General features: G+C 44.5%; 1 protein-coding gene across 1 annotated transcript in view; it reads left to right on the top strand.

The window, feature by feature from the left end:
• tenm2a (teneurin transmembrane protein 2a) overlaps positions 1-15,744 on the top strand; it is a 235,680-nt gene that overhangs the window by 198,424 nt on the left and 21,512 nt on the right. The window contains exons 9-16 of the mRNA XM_050042757.1: positions 1,749-1,850; positions 2,334-2,528; positions 3,993-4,193; positions 6,849-7,034; positions 8,010-8,036; positions 12,894-13,040; positions 13,347-13,557; positions 14,328-14,447. Of these exons, the coding sequence (XP_049898714.1) occupies positions 1,749-1,850; positions 2,334-2,528; positions 3,993-4,193; positions 6,849-7,034; positions 8,010-8,036; positions 12,894-13,040; positions 13,347-13,557; positions 14,328-14,447 (1,189 nt within the window). The remainder of the gene's footprint in view (positions 1-1,748; positions 1,851-2,333; positions 2,529-3,992; positions 4,194-6,848; positions 7,035-8,009; positions 8,037-12,893; positions 13,041-13,346; positions 13,558-14,327; positions 14,448-15,744) is intronic.

Below are 15,744 nucleotides of genomic sequence, written 5' to 3'. Positions count from 1 at the left end.
AGCATCAGAATTTCATGTTGTGTGGACATTAACATTGTGACATTTTGCAGACGTTGGGTTTTGGTTTCCATACTTAATGACAAAATGTCATTATTCTACATTAAGATGACATTGGCACAAGACGTTTGGAAGACACTGGGTTTTGGTTACTTAACAACACTACCTAGATGTTGTCCTGACATTTTATTTTGGCCACCCAACATCACAACTTAAATTCAACCAAATATCTAATGGTGTTGTTGGCTAGCGAGTTCCAAGACCTGTAAAGACCTGATGTGTTAAATTGGTGGAGTTCCCCTTTAAGAAGGACATGGAGGCATTTTAGTCTGATTTATTCCCCAATTTGTCAAAGACTTTACACATTCACAGGGTGCAAAAACACTCACAGCAGCATGTGCACAATGTTGCCACTAGCAACACGACCATAGCAACATTTTCAAGTAGGCAGGACCACTTAGTGAGTTGAAAGATTTTGTGTTTGCCAAATCGTAGTAGGACAAATTGACAGTATGCATTCAAAAACAAAACACAACTTATTATATCAGAAGGTGTAGTATCACTTCCATGGTGTTTGTGCATGTGTGAAAAGGATAAAGACGCATCCAAATAAAATACTTCCCTGTATATCGGATGTTTTCGGGACCTGAAACAGCGCCCCAAATCATTTCAATTGTGTTGGAGGCATGAGTGTGAGAACAAGGGGGAAGGATAGAAAGAGTCAAGCCGAGTGAAAGAATCCTTCACTGTCAATATCTGGCGGTAGTGCTTTCAGCAGTAGGAGTGGTGGAGAGAGGGAGAGGGAGAGGGAGAGGCAGAGGCGGCGAGGGCAGAATTAGAGTGAGTAGTGAGAGGGGGAGCTGGAGGAGAGACATAATGGTGGGGGCAAAACCAGAATGGAGTGAAGTGGAGTGAAGGATGGGAGAAGGAGGAGCTGAAGAGGGGGAGTAAAAGAGAGGGTGGCATTAGGGTAAGAGGGAGACACGGGGCTTAGATTTGGGGGGGAAATGGTTGAGGACAGAAAAAGAGGGAGGAAGTGTTAGAGAGGAAGGCAGTGCAGATGGGCTGAGTCATGCTTTGTGTAAGAAGAGTAGAAGCTGGAAGAAGCCCGAGCGAAGGAGGAAGGGACGGATAAAAGTCCAAAATGCCTCCTTGTCATTAGCATCGACCCTGTTTCTTCCCACCAAACTGCTCTCTTCTTGTAAGTGGGTTAAGAGGCACTAAAAGGTGGATAGAGCACTGAAGTCATGTGCGCCGACAGCCAGACACACACACAACTAAAATCTGCCTAGTTGCACCAAACAACCACACCTGAATGAAGTATTTATGACCTCGGTGGGGCTGGAGTGAGGAGTAAACAACCAAAACCAGTGCCAGAATACAGGGAAGAGGAGGGGTGAAAGAGTAGCAGAAGGGTTCAAGGCTGTTTGTGCAATGCAGGGGGGCACTCTTCTTTTCTCATACAGTTTGTAGAGAAATGATAGATGGGTTAACGATGTCTCCAGGAATGTTTTAAAATGCATTCTCCCCACAATAAGAAAAATGCAATGAAAAGGAATGCAAGGAATCTTGGAGGAGGGCACTTGCTTTTTGATGTCTGTGAGACTCCGAGCGCCTTGACTCCATTTGTAGTATCTTAAAGAACGAAAAGTGCCAATGATTTAATCGAATGCTTTGATGCTTGCCATCTCTCACCCCCCCTCTCCCTCCCCTCTTTCCCCTCTCTCTGTCTCACTTTGTCTTCTTCACAGATTCAGTGCAAGAGTGCCCGCGCAATTGCCATGGTAACGGAGAGTGTAATTCTGGTGTGTGCCATTGCTTCCCAGGATTCCACGGCATGGACTGCTCCAAAGGTATTAGCTGCTTTACAAATATGTTACTTCTGTCGTTAAAAAATTGTTGTCGTTCCCGCCGTCTAATTAGACGAGCGGGCACATTTCGGCTCCGTGCAGCGAGCGGCGAGGATTAGGGAGCAGTAAGATGGCTGCATGGCCTTAGGTGGAGCCAAGACAAGATGACTGATGATGAATGGCAGCTCCCCCAGCTAACGTCTCCCTGGCTCTGTGCTCACCTGGGATAGACAGCTTTGATGAATAGTTTAGTTACCTCTGCCTGTAATTACTCTTCATGTCATTGCCACTCTCCAGCCCCTTAACCACTCTATTCGCCTTCTGCACGCTCAAGTGTTGGTGGGGTTAGGCGGGTGTGGGTGTGTGTGAGTGGATGTCGTGACTTTTCACTGCTTTGAGAATCTCTAAAAATCTTGCTAATTGTTTTGCTTTTTTCATGCGCATGGTTTGATCTCTCCCCTTTCCCCCCTTTCTCCGTTCCCCCAGCGGCGTGCCCGGTGCTGTGCAGCGGCAACGGCCAATACGACAAGGGCTCCTGTGTGTGCTACAGCGGCTGGAAGGGACCCGAGTGTGATGTCCCCGTCACACAGTGCATCGACCCTCTTTGCAGCGGCCACGGCACCTGCACCGACGGCAACTGTGTGTGCTCTATCGGCTACAAAGGGCAGAGCTGTGCAGAGGGTGAGAGGAGTTAACAGCACGGTGTTCCTCAAGGATGTATGATGGTTTAATGTGTGTCAGCCGTTTATGACTGCCTGCACTTGTGGGTTCCGACAAGTCCGAGCGGTTATTTTGAGAGAAACATGAATGTTTGCACCACAACAAACACACCTCACACACCCACAGACTCACACACGTCTAACTCCAGTTAGACAGCTCATCATGGCATAATCTTACTCTGACTGAGTGTCCGTTCTCTCCATATATACAGATGAAGTATGATACCGCAGCCAAACACATCAGAGATTTTATTAAGGGATGAAATTGCTTCTATTGATCCTTGTTAAGAAGGATCAAGCCGCCACATTCTCGGTCGTCAGAAAGATAGAAAGTGAGAGAGAGAGAAAAAAAAGAGAGGTATAAGGGATGGAGGGGGAGTCAGGGCAGCAGTGAGAGGTGAATATGTATGGAAAAAGAGCAAATTGGAAAAGGAGGGAGAATAGAGAGCGCGGTGTGCCGAGGGTGAAGATGAGGAGAGGGGAAGAAAGACAAAGGGAAGAAAGGAGAAGAGTGACAGACAGACCAAAGTCAAGACACAGGGCCGGAGAACAAGGTCAGCATTTTCTCCACTCCTTTTTTTTTCTCTCCATCTCCCTCTCATCTAATTTTTTCCCTTCTCCTCTGGTCTCAAATCTGATATTCATCACAGCAGAGTCCCTCAAACAATTTACCTGGAGTGCCAGCGACATGAAAATCGATAACTGTGATCCGCCGTTTCTGCCAGGCAAACAGAAACAGAGGGCCGAGGTTATGTGCGAGCGCGTTCTTTTATGAATGTGTGTGTGCATAGGGGTGCGATGGGGTCAATCATGCCTGAGGAGAGGGAGGAGGAGGAGGGATGAGAGAGGTGTCAGACAAAGAGGACGAGGGGAGAGAGTGAGAGAAAAGTGGGAGCAACCGGGACGGAGAGGGGTGGGTGGGCTTTTTGCCGGGAGGAGGTAATTTGTCAAATTGGTTTTCACTCACTGCTTGGACTCAGAGCTGCCTGTCAACCTGGCAGACTGACAGTGTCAGATTCTCCCCTATGTATTAGTGCGTTGGCACATACACATTAATGCATACGCACGCTCATGCGCACAGGCGAGCGCTCACACCAAATAATGTGTCAGTGAGACTCGCTGCTCTTTCAGAGAGGAACACATTTGCTGCTATGCCCCAATTATAGACTCAGCTATTCATTATTGTGTGCTTTAATTGCCTTAGTAATATGTCTGGTAATATTTTCTTTTGTTTCATTATCATTTTGTATACACAAAGAAGAAAAAAATGTCACGTCTCTTTAAAAAAAAAAAAAAAAAGTCACAGTATTTAATTTGTGTCCAACATCTGCTCTGATGTGACATTTTCTAGCTTGTGCTGGTTTTTATTCATTTAGTTTTTCCCTGTTTTTTTTTCTCACATCGGTGTATCTCTGGCTTAATGCAGTGGATTGCCTGGATCCGACATGTTCCAATAATGGCATCTGTGTGAATGGGGAGTGCCACTGTAAGCCAGGCTGGGGAGGGCTCCACTGCGAGCTGCCCAGGGCCCAGTGCCCAGACCAGTGCCATGGCCATGGGGCCTTCATACCAGACACCGGGCTGTGCAGCTGTGACCCCAACTGGATGGGACCTGACTGCTCTATGGGTAAGTACGACTGCAGAGCTGCTCCTGCTGCAGTAAAGCAGAGTACAAATGGAGCTCAGGGTGCCATAGTCAGAAGACAAGGGCTACTGACTACCCATTGTCCAGACATATTTTGTGGTCTCCTAGGATACATGGCTAATTAGTTTAGCATTTTATTTAATACAGCTTTGGTTTTCAAACTGTGTTTGGCTGAAATCTGCAAAACCACAAACAATACAACTCGCTCAGAAATAGGAAACAGCAACTGTTGTATTATCGAAGCCAAATTGGAATAAACAGGAACAAAATGTGACAAGTTTTTACTGTCAAGGCTATATAAAATCATCTCTCTCAGTGACAGTATGGTTATGACAGCTTTTTGCGATTATCAGGGTGGTGCTCAAATTCCAAAATTGGCCAAGCAAGGAACTTTTATTTGTATAAATGTGCTTTACATAAAAGTAACAACATGTAACATGTTTAAAATAATGTTATAAACAATTCACAAGGTACAACAAAAGAAAAAAAAATGAAGAAGAAAAGAAGAATAACCGCCCACAAACAACACCAACAAACACAAAACAAACCCCCCGCAACCAGCCCACAACTACATGAATGTTGGGGGTGTGTTTGCATTGTGGATAGTGACACATACAGTTAACAAAGTGTGTGTGGGGGGACAAGAGGAAAAAGGAGAAAGCCTAGAGTCACTTCCTGTGCATCATAATTCCCAGCTACACCCCTGGATGAAGAAGAAAAACAAGATAGATATTGCTTGTAAAAGTAGCTGAACTCCTGTTTAAATGCCTTTTATAATAAAATACTCAACTTCCACGATTCTTTATCTCAATAAAATAAAGCTGTTAAGCCACCGCTGTAAGAGAGACAGCAGCCTCCGCTATGTCAGGCTCGCAACGTCCCCCCCCCACAATCTCTGGATCACAAGCTGAGCTCCAGCATTTGTTATGAGAGAAGCAATGCTTAACTTTAATAAAGACAACATTGTTCCACACTGCAGGATCCCTCAGCAAGTGTGTATCAAAACATCTGTACATACTGCATTCCCCGCACATCGGGGGTCCTGAACACATGAGCAGGATTGTCACATCTCACCACATGCACCGTCGCTGCCTGCGCCATCGGAGCCTCCCAAACAGTGACTGTAATGGAAGCTGAGGAAATAAACCCTGTCTTCACAGAACTATAATCACTGATTTTAATTGAGGGTGTAAGATGGATAATTGTATTTAGTGTAATGCAGGTTTGATTGTTTTTGATTGTTTTGCTGCTTTGGGCACTTGCCTTTATGGCACTGGGGTAATTTGACATTGTTACTGACTGTCACAGGGGATGCAGTCAAACAGCACAGACTTTTTTTTATTTGCAGGTTAAACTTGGTTTTACAAGTAAAAGTTTTTAAGCACGCTGGTTATATGTCACCATCGCTTCGATCGTGCCAACACGTTCTTACTGCCAACTTGTCAAATATGGCAGCTTGCTCTCTTACAGACACTAAAGGGTGCCTCGTGCATCAGAGTCAGACGCCAGCGGCCACTGATCAAGCTGCCATATTTGATGCCCTCGGAATGAAAAAGAGCCTTTAGTGCAGTGCCCAATAAAAACGTGCCTGTTCGGAACCTGCAGATTGCTCGGATTGTCTAACATCTCCAGGCTCTCTTTCTTCATCTGTTGTTGAATGTACTGTATCGAGCAACAGAGAGTGGCCTGTACCCAGCATGCCGTTCAGCAGTAACAGTTCATAGGGGTCCACTCTCAATACACTACACAGCGTTTACATCACGTACTACTAATAAATATGTCCCATAGATCCCAGGAGCTCACACTCTCACACTGCACTTCTTTGGATCCTCAGCAATGACTATATAAAGATGGACGATGCATCTCCACCTACTCCCATTGTGCAACACTGAAGCTAAATATCCCAGATACACGTGCTGCCATTTTCGCCATTTGGAGCCAGAGTCTGCGCAGTAGTGATCAATCGTGAGCAGCACCATTAATCGCGAGCTCACTGATTGACGCACACAGCTGTCAGTCATGATGTCAACCCCGCTTTTATTGCATTAAATAACTAATTAAAACCAAATTTAGCAGGAAAACCTGTAACATGCATCAGCGTGATCAGAGCTTCCTAGAAGGACAGAAACCATCTTTGGGAAAAAATTATTTGACATGTACTTGGTTTCGCCCATGTCCCATCTGCGAAGGGGGTGGGGCTATTGCAGCCAGGCACCAGGGGCTGATAGAGATGTTTTTGCTTTACTTTTAGGGAGCTGTCATACCGTCCATCTTTATATACAGTCAGCGGTCCTCAGCAATACACCTGCCGAGCATAAAGTCGATCAGTTGTCGAGAAAATCTAAGGACAGACAGACAGAGACTCCTTCCATTTTAGCTAGATATTTCAACATGTAGTGAGGAAATGCTTTATGCTGAAATATATCCATTTTGATGCTATTGAAATAACAGCTATATGTATCCCAGACATCTACAAAAACGAATGTAGACATCCTTTTACCTGCAAGTCACCAAATCAGTGCTAACTGGGTAGTATCTGCACACAGGGCATATAATGAAATACAAGCCTGCAAAAAAACATCAACTTTTGAGTCCTGAACTAATGTTCGTGACCCAAATCTTTCTCTCTTCCTTCAGAGGTGTGCTCAGTTGACTGTGGGACTCACGGAGTGTGTATGGGTGGAGCTTGTCGCTGTGAGGAGGGCTGGACTGGCGCAGGCTGTGACCAGCGTGTGTGCAACCCGCTCTGCATCAAACACGGAACCTGCAAGGACGGCAAGTGCCAGTGTCACCAGGGCTGGAACGGAGAGCACTGCACCATTGGTAAGCACCTCTGTGTATTTGCGTGTGTGTTTGGGGGTGTGTGTTTGATGTGTGTCTGCGTGTCAACATGTGGGTGTGCACAGAAACACCCAGTCAGGCTAAGCTGGCAGCTCCCTTCACTTAGTTAAAGGAATCTAGAAATGAGAAGTGGAAGCAAAAGAGAGACTTTGGGGAATTTGAAGGGGAGGGGGGGATTGACGTAGGAGGTGGGCGAACAGAGAGGAGAGGAGCAAACTTCTTAGAAGTGAGGGTGGTAGGATTACAAAAGAGCACGCTTTAGCCGTTTTTGGGTTGCCTCTCAACTGCAGACCCCAGGAGTGTTAGTTTCTTTGGCCTTTGAACACCAAAGTTACGTGATGAAAGGTAAAATTCTTCACTTCAGTGTGATCAAAAAATATCTCTCTCACATTGTTTGTATGTGTGTGTGTGTGAGTGTGTGTGGGTGTGCATGCACAGAGTTGTGCTAGTGCGTGTGTGAGCGTGCCTTTTTTATGTCAGTCAATCACTGTCTCATATTGACATCACTGTCACTTTGGATGGATGAGTGCCAGATTCCTTTGATTCACCCACAGTGCTTTGAGACACAAAGTCTCATTTCCCTGTCACCACAAGCACTGTGATTGCAATCTGATACACACACAAACAAACACCAAAACACACACAAAGCAACACATATATATGCACGCATGCACGCCAACACATATATACGCACAGGGGAATAACAGTTTATGATCTCCCCGTTTCCCCCATCAGAAAGTAGGGCAGCTTTGACTGCAGCATCAGCCCAAGATGAAAGAGTTGTCAGGCCTCAGCTTGGCGCAAAGCACACTTCACTAGCACCAGACACTGTCAGTGTTAGCTTATCTCAGCTTGCCTGTTGTTCATTTCAGCTCTGCATGATGTTGCTTGCATTTATTTAAAAAAAAAAAATACTCTCCCCATCTCTTACCTTTTGCACGTTTTCTCCCACTGCAGACCATGGGAGCATGGTTGACAAAGCAGGTACCGTATCTGACTCTGGTGTTTTGTTTCTTAGCCTGTGGTGGTAGAAGCTAGCTGCTGCATTTGTGGGTTTTGGCCTGGCTTGGCTCTGTAGACTCTGTGGTGCTATCTGTCCGTAGATTAGGGTGCCGGCCTCAATGATAACGCCCTCCATGTAGCGCACACCCCATTTCTAGCAGTGCGCTACAGCAGGGGCTAGCTGTCATTGAGCCTAGATGTGTTGTGGGGTACCGTAGAGCCTAGTGTGGTATCAGCAGTGTTGAGGGGCTGTGCTGTGAATGTGTGGATGTGCATGCGTGTGAGCGTGTTCCCCCCTTTCCATATTCTCCTGACGTGGAAACACAAACACATAACTCTGCTCAGGTATTCTAGTCATGTATTGCGTAAACACAGCTGCTTCACACGAGGAGAAAATGATGAAAGCCGTAAAGAACTTTTGAGGTAATTGGTGAATTTCATAGGCCACTGATGCGAGGCCTTAATGTGGTGTCAAAAAATACAGAGCTGTTGAGTGTGTGTGTGTTTACATTTGGGTATTTGTGGCAACAGTCGCGGCCATGGTAGAGCGGCTAATACATTTATTGTGTGTGTGTGTGTGTGTGTGTGTGTGTGTGTTTGATTGTGCGTGGGTGTGTGTGTATGTGTTTGTGTGTTCGATTGTGCGTGGGTGACTCAGCAAGCATACAGTATTAATTCCAGATTTTCTATCTTTTCATCAAACCCATCCCCTCCAACGTAAGCCTAGAGAAAAAAACAGTTTAGTCAGATCACATAAAGATAAACAGAATCATGGCTAAGGTTAAGACATTGCTGAAAACAGAGAAGGGTGCAGGTCTAGGGTGAGTTGTCTCACACGCACAGCAAGAATGCTTAATAGATAGCCCCGCAGCTGAACCTCTGTCGGGTTACACAGAGCGGCACAGATTGCCTGACAGTACGGGTCCCTGGAGCACCGTTGAGAGTGTCCTCTCACCCTCTACGCTTAATGGAATAGCTCTCATTGTTTTATGAAGAGCCAGCCCAGAGAAAAAGGTAAATCGCAGGGTTAAAGAGGGAGCAAGACAGAGAGGGAGAGTAAAGAAGACACAGACGAAGCCAAAGGGAAGCAGGGAGACAGGTCAGAGAACATGTGGGGTAAAGTAATCAATATAATTTCCAAGCTGGCTTAATAAGAACAGGAGGCGTAGGTGAGTGGAGGTTTATCTGAGGGTGTGCAGAGAGTTATCTGGTCCATCTATAAGCAGTGGTCTCGGATTTATAGCTGTGACCTTTACATTATGACCTTTAGAGGAGAGAGCTGAAAATAGGGAGAATGGTGGAACTTTTCAGCACAAAGTCTCGACTTCTTTTATGCGCTAAGTTCACATTCTTTGTTGTCTCTCACTCTCTCTTTCTCACTAATATCTCTGAGTCTTACACACTATCTGTTTCTATTCAGTCACATACCCTGACACCCTCACACACACACACACACACACACCGCACCACAAGAGTGTGTGTGCTGACCCATAACCCAAGGCAATTTCTTCTCCTTTTTAAGGGGATTTCATCAGAGTCCAACTACATTAGTGGGGAGGGTGGACTTAATAGTTTCTGAAATCCCACTTTATTCTAGTTAGTATGAGGGGGTATCGACTGGGCCCTGGCATTAAAGAGAGAGGAGTCTCGTGTCGGCCTGCCCAGGCAAGCCGATCAATGCCCGCTATGGATTGTCCTGTCCGGGTGCTTCATAAGTATTTGGCTGCTTTAAATGGCAACTCCATTTAACAGGCAATCACTGCTAACTGCCTTTGTTCCCTGAGCTCAATACTTGGGGACAATCTATTCCAGCCTGACTGTTAATACAGCATCATGAGCAGTCCCCTGATGCAGAAAATGGTAATAATTAAAGATAAAAACCTTTGATTTGATTCCTCTTGTTGAGCTGAAAAACGTGGTTAAGCTTCTCCCTCCCACCCATTCCCCGCCCCCCCTTCTTAGGAGTTCAAACAAGATGGCGCACTGTCTTTCTCAAAGTCCTCTGTTGACTTTCCCTCATCGCCTGGTGGTTGAGACATATGATAAAATGCCAATCGGGGTGAAATGCCTGTTAATTTAGCTGCTGCCACGGTTTAGATTGCACTATTTGTATTCATAATGCATGGCTTTATTGATGCGGCGATTTGTTAGAGGGCAAAATCCTACAGTGCAACTTGAGTGAAAATATGTTCATTAATCTACAGCGCAGGACTCAATGAAAAGCATTTCATATTCATAATCTCTTACTGGCTTATTTTGTCCTTCTTCACTCGGTGTCGGCGCACTACTACTGAGTGGGAAATGTCAGGTCATATCTCCAGGGGTGCGTCGTGCTGGGTGTGTGTCTGAGTGTGTGTGTTTTTGAGTAAGTGCCTTTGCGTGCATGCACGTATTGTTTTATCAGTCAACCCTGTCTTTGCCTCCATATCCCGTGGGTAGAATTAAGAGTGCCGCATCCCGCTCTCTCATTTATTGAAGAGGAAATCACTGTGACAAGTTTGTTTGAGGCTCTTTGTGCTGCTGGAGAAAACATTGTCATTGTGTGTCATCATGCCCCCCCCACCCTCCCTGATAGATTATAATGTGGCAAACACTCAGACTTGTGTTAGAGCTAGAAAAGGTGTGATTTCCAGCAATATGGGAAAATGGTAAAACATGCCAGGAGTTAAAGGACTGCTTGGATAAGACGTTGATGGGCAATGTTGTCATAGTGTGGATGCAAAGTATCAAACAGAATATAACAATCTCATAGTGTTTGAGCTTTAAGGAACAAAAGTATTTGTCTCTTGGCATTTAGGGGACACTTGGACCCATTTTAGCAGGATTATTTGAACATAGAAGTCATTTTAAGGGGACAGTAACTTGGGGAATACACTTCTGTGCTTTCTTGTCAAGAGTTACATGGGGATATTGATACCACTCTCATATCTGTCTGTTTGGTATGAAGCTGCAGCTGTTAGTTTAGATTCACAGACACACCAAACAAACATCAAAGAACCATTGGCGATGAAGGCCGACTGTTGCGCAGCCTCACGGCACCTCTGTCTTGGCCAGAAAGTTGCACTTGAACAGGCAACGGCCAATTAGCACGTATGTTCTACATCTTTTTGAGAGGAAATAATTCTCCACGCTAGCAGGTGGCGGTCGTCTGTATTCATCATTTGAAAAGGGAAGTCGAAAGACCAACAAGATGGTTTCAATACGCTAGTCAACCTGTTAGCACATTAACAACATGCCCCTAAGCTGAAAGAACAAATGATATTTACCATAAGCTAGCAAACAAAAACACAGACAATTACAAACTGTTCCTGCCAAAATGCCCAATAGCTAAAAAAAAAAAATCTCAACTAATATAACAAGTTTGTTTCGATCTCACACCCTCTTAACTTAAGTCGTTTGTCTGTTTTCCTAAGTTACATTTCTTTTCTCGTGCCCTTAACTGAACTTCCAATCAGGGTGATTTTATTCACAGACAGGCCGATTCAACATGCTGAGTCATCCGAAAAAAGTCAAAAAGGGCCGACTCGTGCCAACGGTACTGGACACACTGCAGAAACTAGGGCGACAGACACTCAGCCCAACGGCCCATCATCATATTGGTGTATCAGGGTCCTTTCAGGGAGGTTATGGGTGGGACTTTTTCCCAGCTGGACACAATAACTTCTGAAAGTCTATTCTGGCTGCCTAGCAACCAAGCAGTGACAACAAGACTCACAAAGGAAGTCACTGCTCCCAGTGAAGAAATAGCCCCTGACACACACACCCCAATAAAACCACAAAATGGAACTTTTCACATACGTTTTTGTAGAGATTAAACAAACAAGATATAACATGTAAATCAGAGAGCTTCATAGGTGCTGGTAGGTGGATTTTTTTGCCTTCAGACAGAGCCAGACTAGCTTTTTCCAGTCTTTATTCTAAGATGAGCTAACTAACTTGTTCCAGCTTCATATTAAATAGATAAATATGAGAGTTTTATCAGTTTTATTATCGAAAAAGGAATTAGCATATTTTCTAGAATGTCAAACTATTCCTTTAAATGTTCTCCTGCCATTACAACCAACCTAAAAGTTGCCAGATATTACTTTGACAAGATGGAACTGCCCTCTATAATTGCAAATTTCCTTATCCAGACGCCCTTAAAATGTCTGCTTTTCCTCGCCTTAAAGTCGCTCTTGAGTTGAGGGTGGCCTTGCTATGCTAGTTACAGAACTTTTTTGGCTCCAGGGCCTCGGATTCTGGTAGAGCGTTTTGCATAAACTAAAGTGAAGGTTTATTAGTTCATAGACTGCCACCGCACAGACACACACACACACATACACACACACACAGGCACGCACACACTCCATCGAACATAATCCCATTCTCTCATGAGAAAGCATTACTCTCAGGCCATCAGAATCCCATTACCTACACTGAATCATAAGTAAGAGAGAGAGGGAGACTGTGTGAGAGAGAGAGTGATGATCGGATGGGGCTCTATCAAGTAAGTGAATCAAGAGATCCGTCCACACATACACACACGCTAGCAGCCATCCCAAAGGTGCAGAGACACATGGATGGGAGGGTGTGCATGAAAATTGACCTGCTGAATTAAATTGATTCTTCAACAATCAATACTTACAGTATGCTACCACGTGCTTATTAAATTGAGTGCGACTCATTGGTCTATCATGACCATATGAGCACGTGTGTGCGTAAGAATGTGTGTGTTCATCTGTGTATCATCAATGACGAAACCAACAAGCATCACCCTGCTTCTCTCCCGTCATCCCTCCCTCCCCCTTTTCCTTCCTTCTCACCTCCCTCCCCCTCTCTCCTCCTGTCCTCTCCTCGCAGACGGCTGTCCCAACTTGTGTAACGGGAACGGCCAGTGCACCATGGGACAGCAGAGTTGGCACTGCGAATGCCAGACGGGCTGGAGAGGCCCCGGCTGCAGTGTTGCCATGGAGACCTCCTGTGCCGACAACAAGGACAACGAAGGAGGTGAATTGAGGGGAGCGGGAGAAAATTTGGGGTTGAACCATTTTAAGTGCGGCCTTCCCTTAAGAATGCCCCTTGTAAGAAAAAAATAGCACGTGAAAGGAATAAAGCACGATAGAGGAAAATAATGAATTAAAACAAGAAATAGAATTAAGATAGAGGTCTCATGAGAGCAGCCCTCACTTCCAATGCCAAAATTAAACTTCCTTGTGTGAAAGCATCAAAGACTATCAAGATATTAAATCAAGAATGGAAGAAGTAGAGGTTTTGCCGTCCTTCCGTCATCATCGCTCTTTCTCTGTCTCTCAGATGGACTAACAGACTGCATGGACCCAGACTGCTGCATCCAGAGCCCCTGTCAGAACAGCCCACTGTGTCGGGGCTCCCGGGACCCTCTCTTAGTCATCCAGCAGAGCCCTATGTCCCAGCCTCGCGTCCGCTCCTTCTACGACCGCGTCAAGATGCTGGTGGGACGGGACAGCACCCATATCCTCCCCGGGGAGAACCCATTCAACTCGAGGTATGGCTGGAAAACGCAGAAACACAGGCTACAATCACACATTATTAGCATTCATAGCACCAGCGGTATCCAGGGGTAGAGTGCACGTGTTGTTTATGCGTTATGTTTGACAATCATGTTAAATAAATGGCCGTGAGATAGCATGTTAGAGAATATTACGCCTTTGATGCTCTGAGAAGGTTTGACATTTCGTGAATAAATGTGTGCGGAGAAAAATACCCTAACTTTAGATTCAACGGCACAAATATCAAATAGACTTGAGAGTGGTTCACAGAGCCAGCCAAGACCTTAACAAATCCCAGAGCTGAAGCACACCGAGCCAAGATTCCCTGTAGATTTAGCAGAGCTGTGAAGCGCTGTCCACGGTGCTGATTCTTGTCTCCATACATTCACACATACCGACATCAGAGGTTTCAAAGGAAATAGCTCATCAAAGTGTTGTTATATGTTTAAATGTTAGTCTATCTCTATGTACCAGTTCTCTGAGGTGCAGCCGCTCACCCACACATGCGGCCATACACAACCATACGCACATATCCATCTACATTGTCATGGTTTGTTTACATGATTGACGTGAGCTAATCTAGATGGCGGGGCTTGCTGATTGTTTCTAATTAATGAGTGGTGGAAGACCAGAGCATTAAATGAATGGGCAAATTAGATGATTGAAAGATGGGGAGATTAATCAAACCAGATGATTGATGGTTAGGAAGATTGGGTTGATAGATTGACTATCGCTCTCTCACTCTGTCTCTTCTGTCTTCTTCCAGTTTGGCATCTCTAATCCGGGGTCAGGTGTTGACTACAGATGGAACCCCTCTGGTGGGGGTGAACGTGTCTTTTGTCAACTACCCCCACTACGGATACACGCTGACGCGGCAGGATGGAATGTATGTACAACAGCTCCCCAGCACTCCTTGCTGAAACTACCTCACCACATAGGCTGCATTATTAGATTAGATCAAATTAGATTAGATTGGATTAGATTAGATTAGATTAGAAAACTATAATGATCCCATGAGGCTGTTGCAGCCACAGATAATTAGATACAGCAAAGAAAGGGGATTTTGAATAAGAGTAGAGGAAATGTATTTACAAGAACAACACAACTGAGAGTCAAAACTCAATCTCCTTAGTGAGAATATATTAATAAAAATGATAACTGAAAGGAAAGCAGTGGAAAAAATGGCAAGAACATGTGAACACAATATGGTGTACTGGTCAAATGCTTGAGAACAAAATTAGTTTTTATGATTGTTAAAGGGGGCCTATTATGCTTTGTACTTATTTTCTGTCATATATATTATTTTACTATGTTAGTTGTTCATATTAAACGTGACCAAAGTTTTAAATAATGAGGTAAAAGTAATCCTTGTCAGCATAAATCTCATTAGATCGTTTCTTGGGGCTGGGGGGAATCTACATGTACAAGCCAAGCTACATGTAGCTACATGCTAACGTCAGGGAAACATGTAATCATGGTTGCTGATGTTGTTCATTTTGTAAACAACATGAGCAGATTTCTTGATATGGTCATCTGCTCCAGGAACGCTATTGCAAGTATTTACATTACATAGCCTATACTGCTACATGTAGCTACATGCTAACGTCAGGAAAACATGTGTCTTTGTTGCTAATGTTGTTCATTTCTCGACGGTTTTGGATGATATTCCTGTTGAGACATATCCTGTTGTAAAAATTTTGGACGCTTTTATTGGGGATTTTTCACCAGAAAGTTTTGCTTTACTACAGTCATTCCCTAGCACAATGATGGTACAGAAATGCCTAGATAGAAGGCCTGGAAATGTTGACCAATCAGAGTAGACTGGGCATTTCATGGGGAGGCTTAAATAAACAGGCGTTAAAATGGACCATTTCAGACAGAGGGTAAATACAGGTGTTCCAGCACAGATAGTATGAAGACAATGAAGTGTTTTTTGACCTTTAAAGCATGTAAACATGTTCTAGTAGCAACCAAAAATAAAAATATGAACCCGAAAATGAGCATAATAAGTCCCCTTTAAGGTTTTACGTCAGGTTGTAGAATTATAGAACAGTACGAGTTTCACTTAAAATAAGCAATATGTGAAATCAAATGACAGGGCCATCAAAGAAACTTTTAAACCAACATTGAAGTTGGATTTTTAAGTACCACAACTCTTTGCTGCAATAGCCACCTTTCGAACA

This window comes from Epinephelus moara, chromosome 4, assembly GCF_006386435.1.
Source record: "Epinephelus moara isolate mb chromosome 4, YSFRI_EMoa_1.0, whole genome shotgun sequence".
In the NCBI taxonomy this organism is placed as follows: Eukaryota; Metazoa; Chordata; class Actinopteri; order Perciformes; family Serranidae; genus Epinephelus; species Epinephelus moara.
The sequence above is the reverse complement of the archived record's forward strand: the minus strand, read 5'-3'. Positions and strand labels throughout refer to the sequence as shown.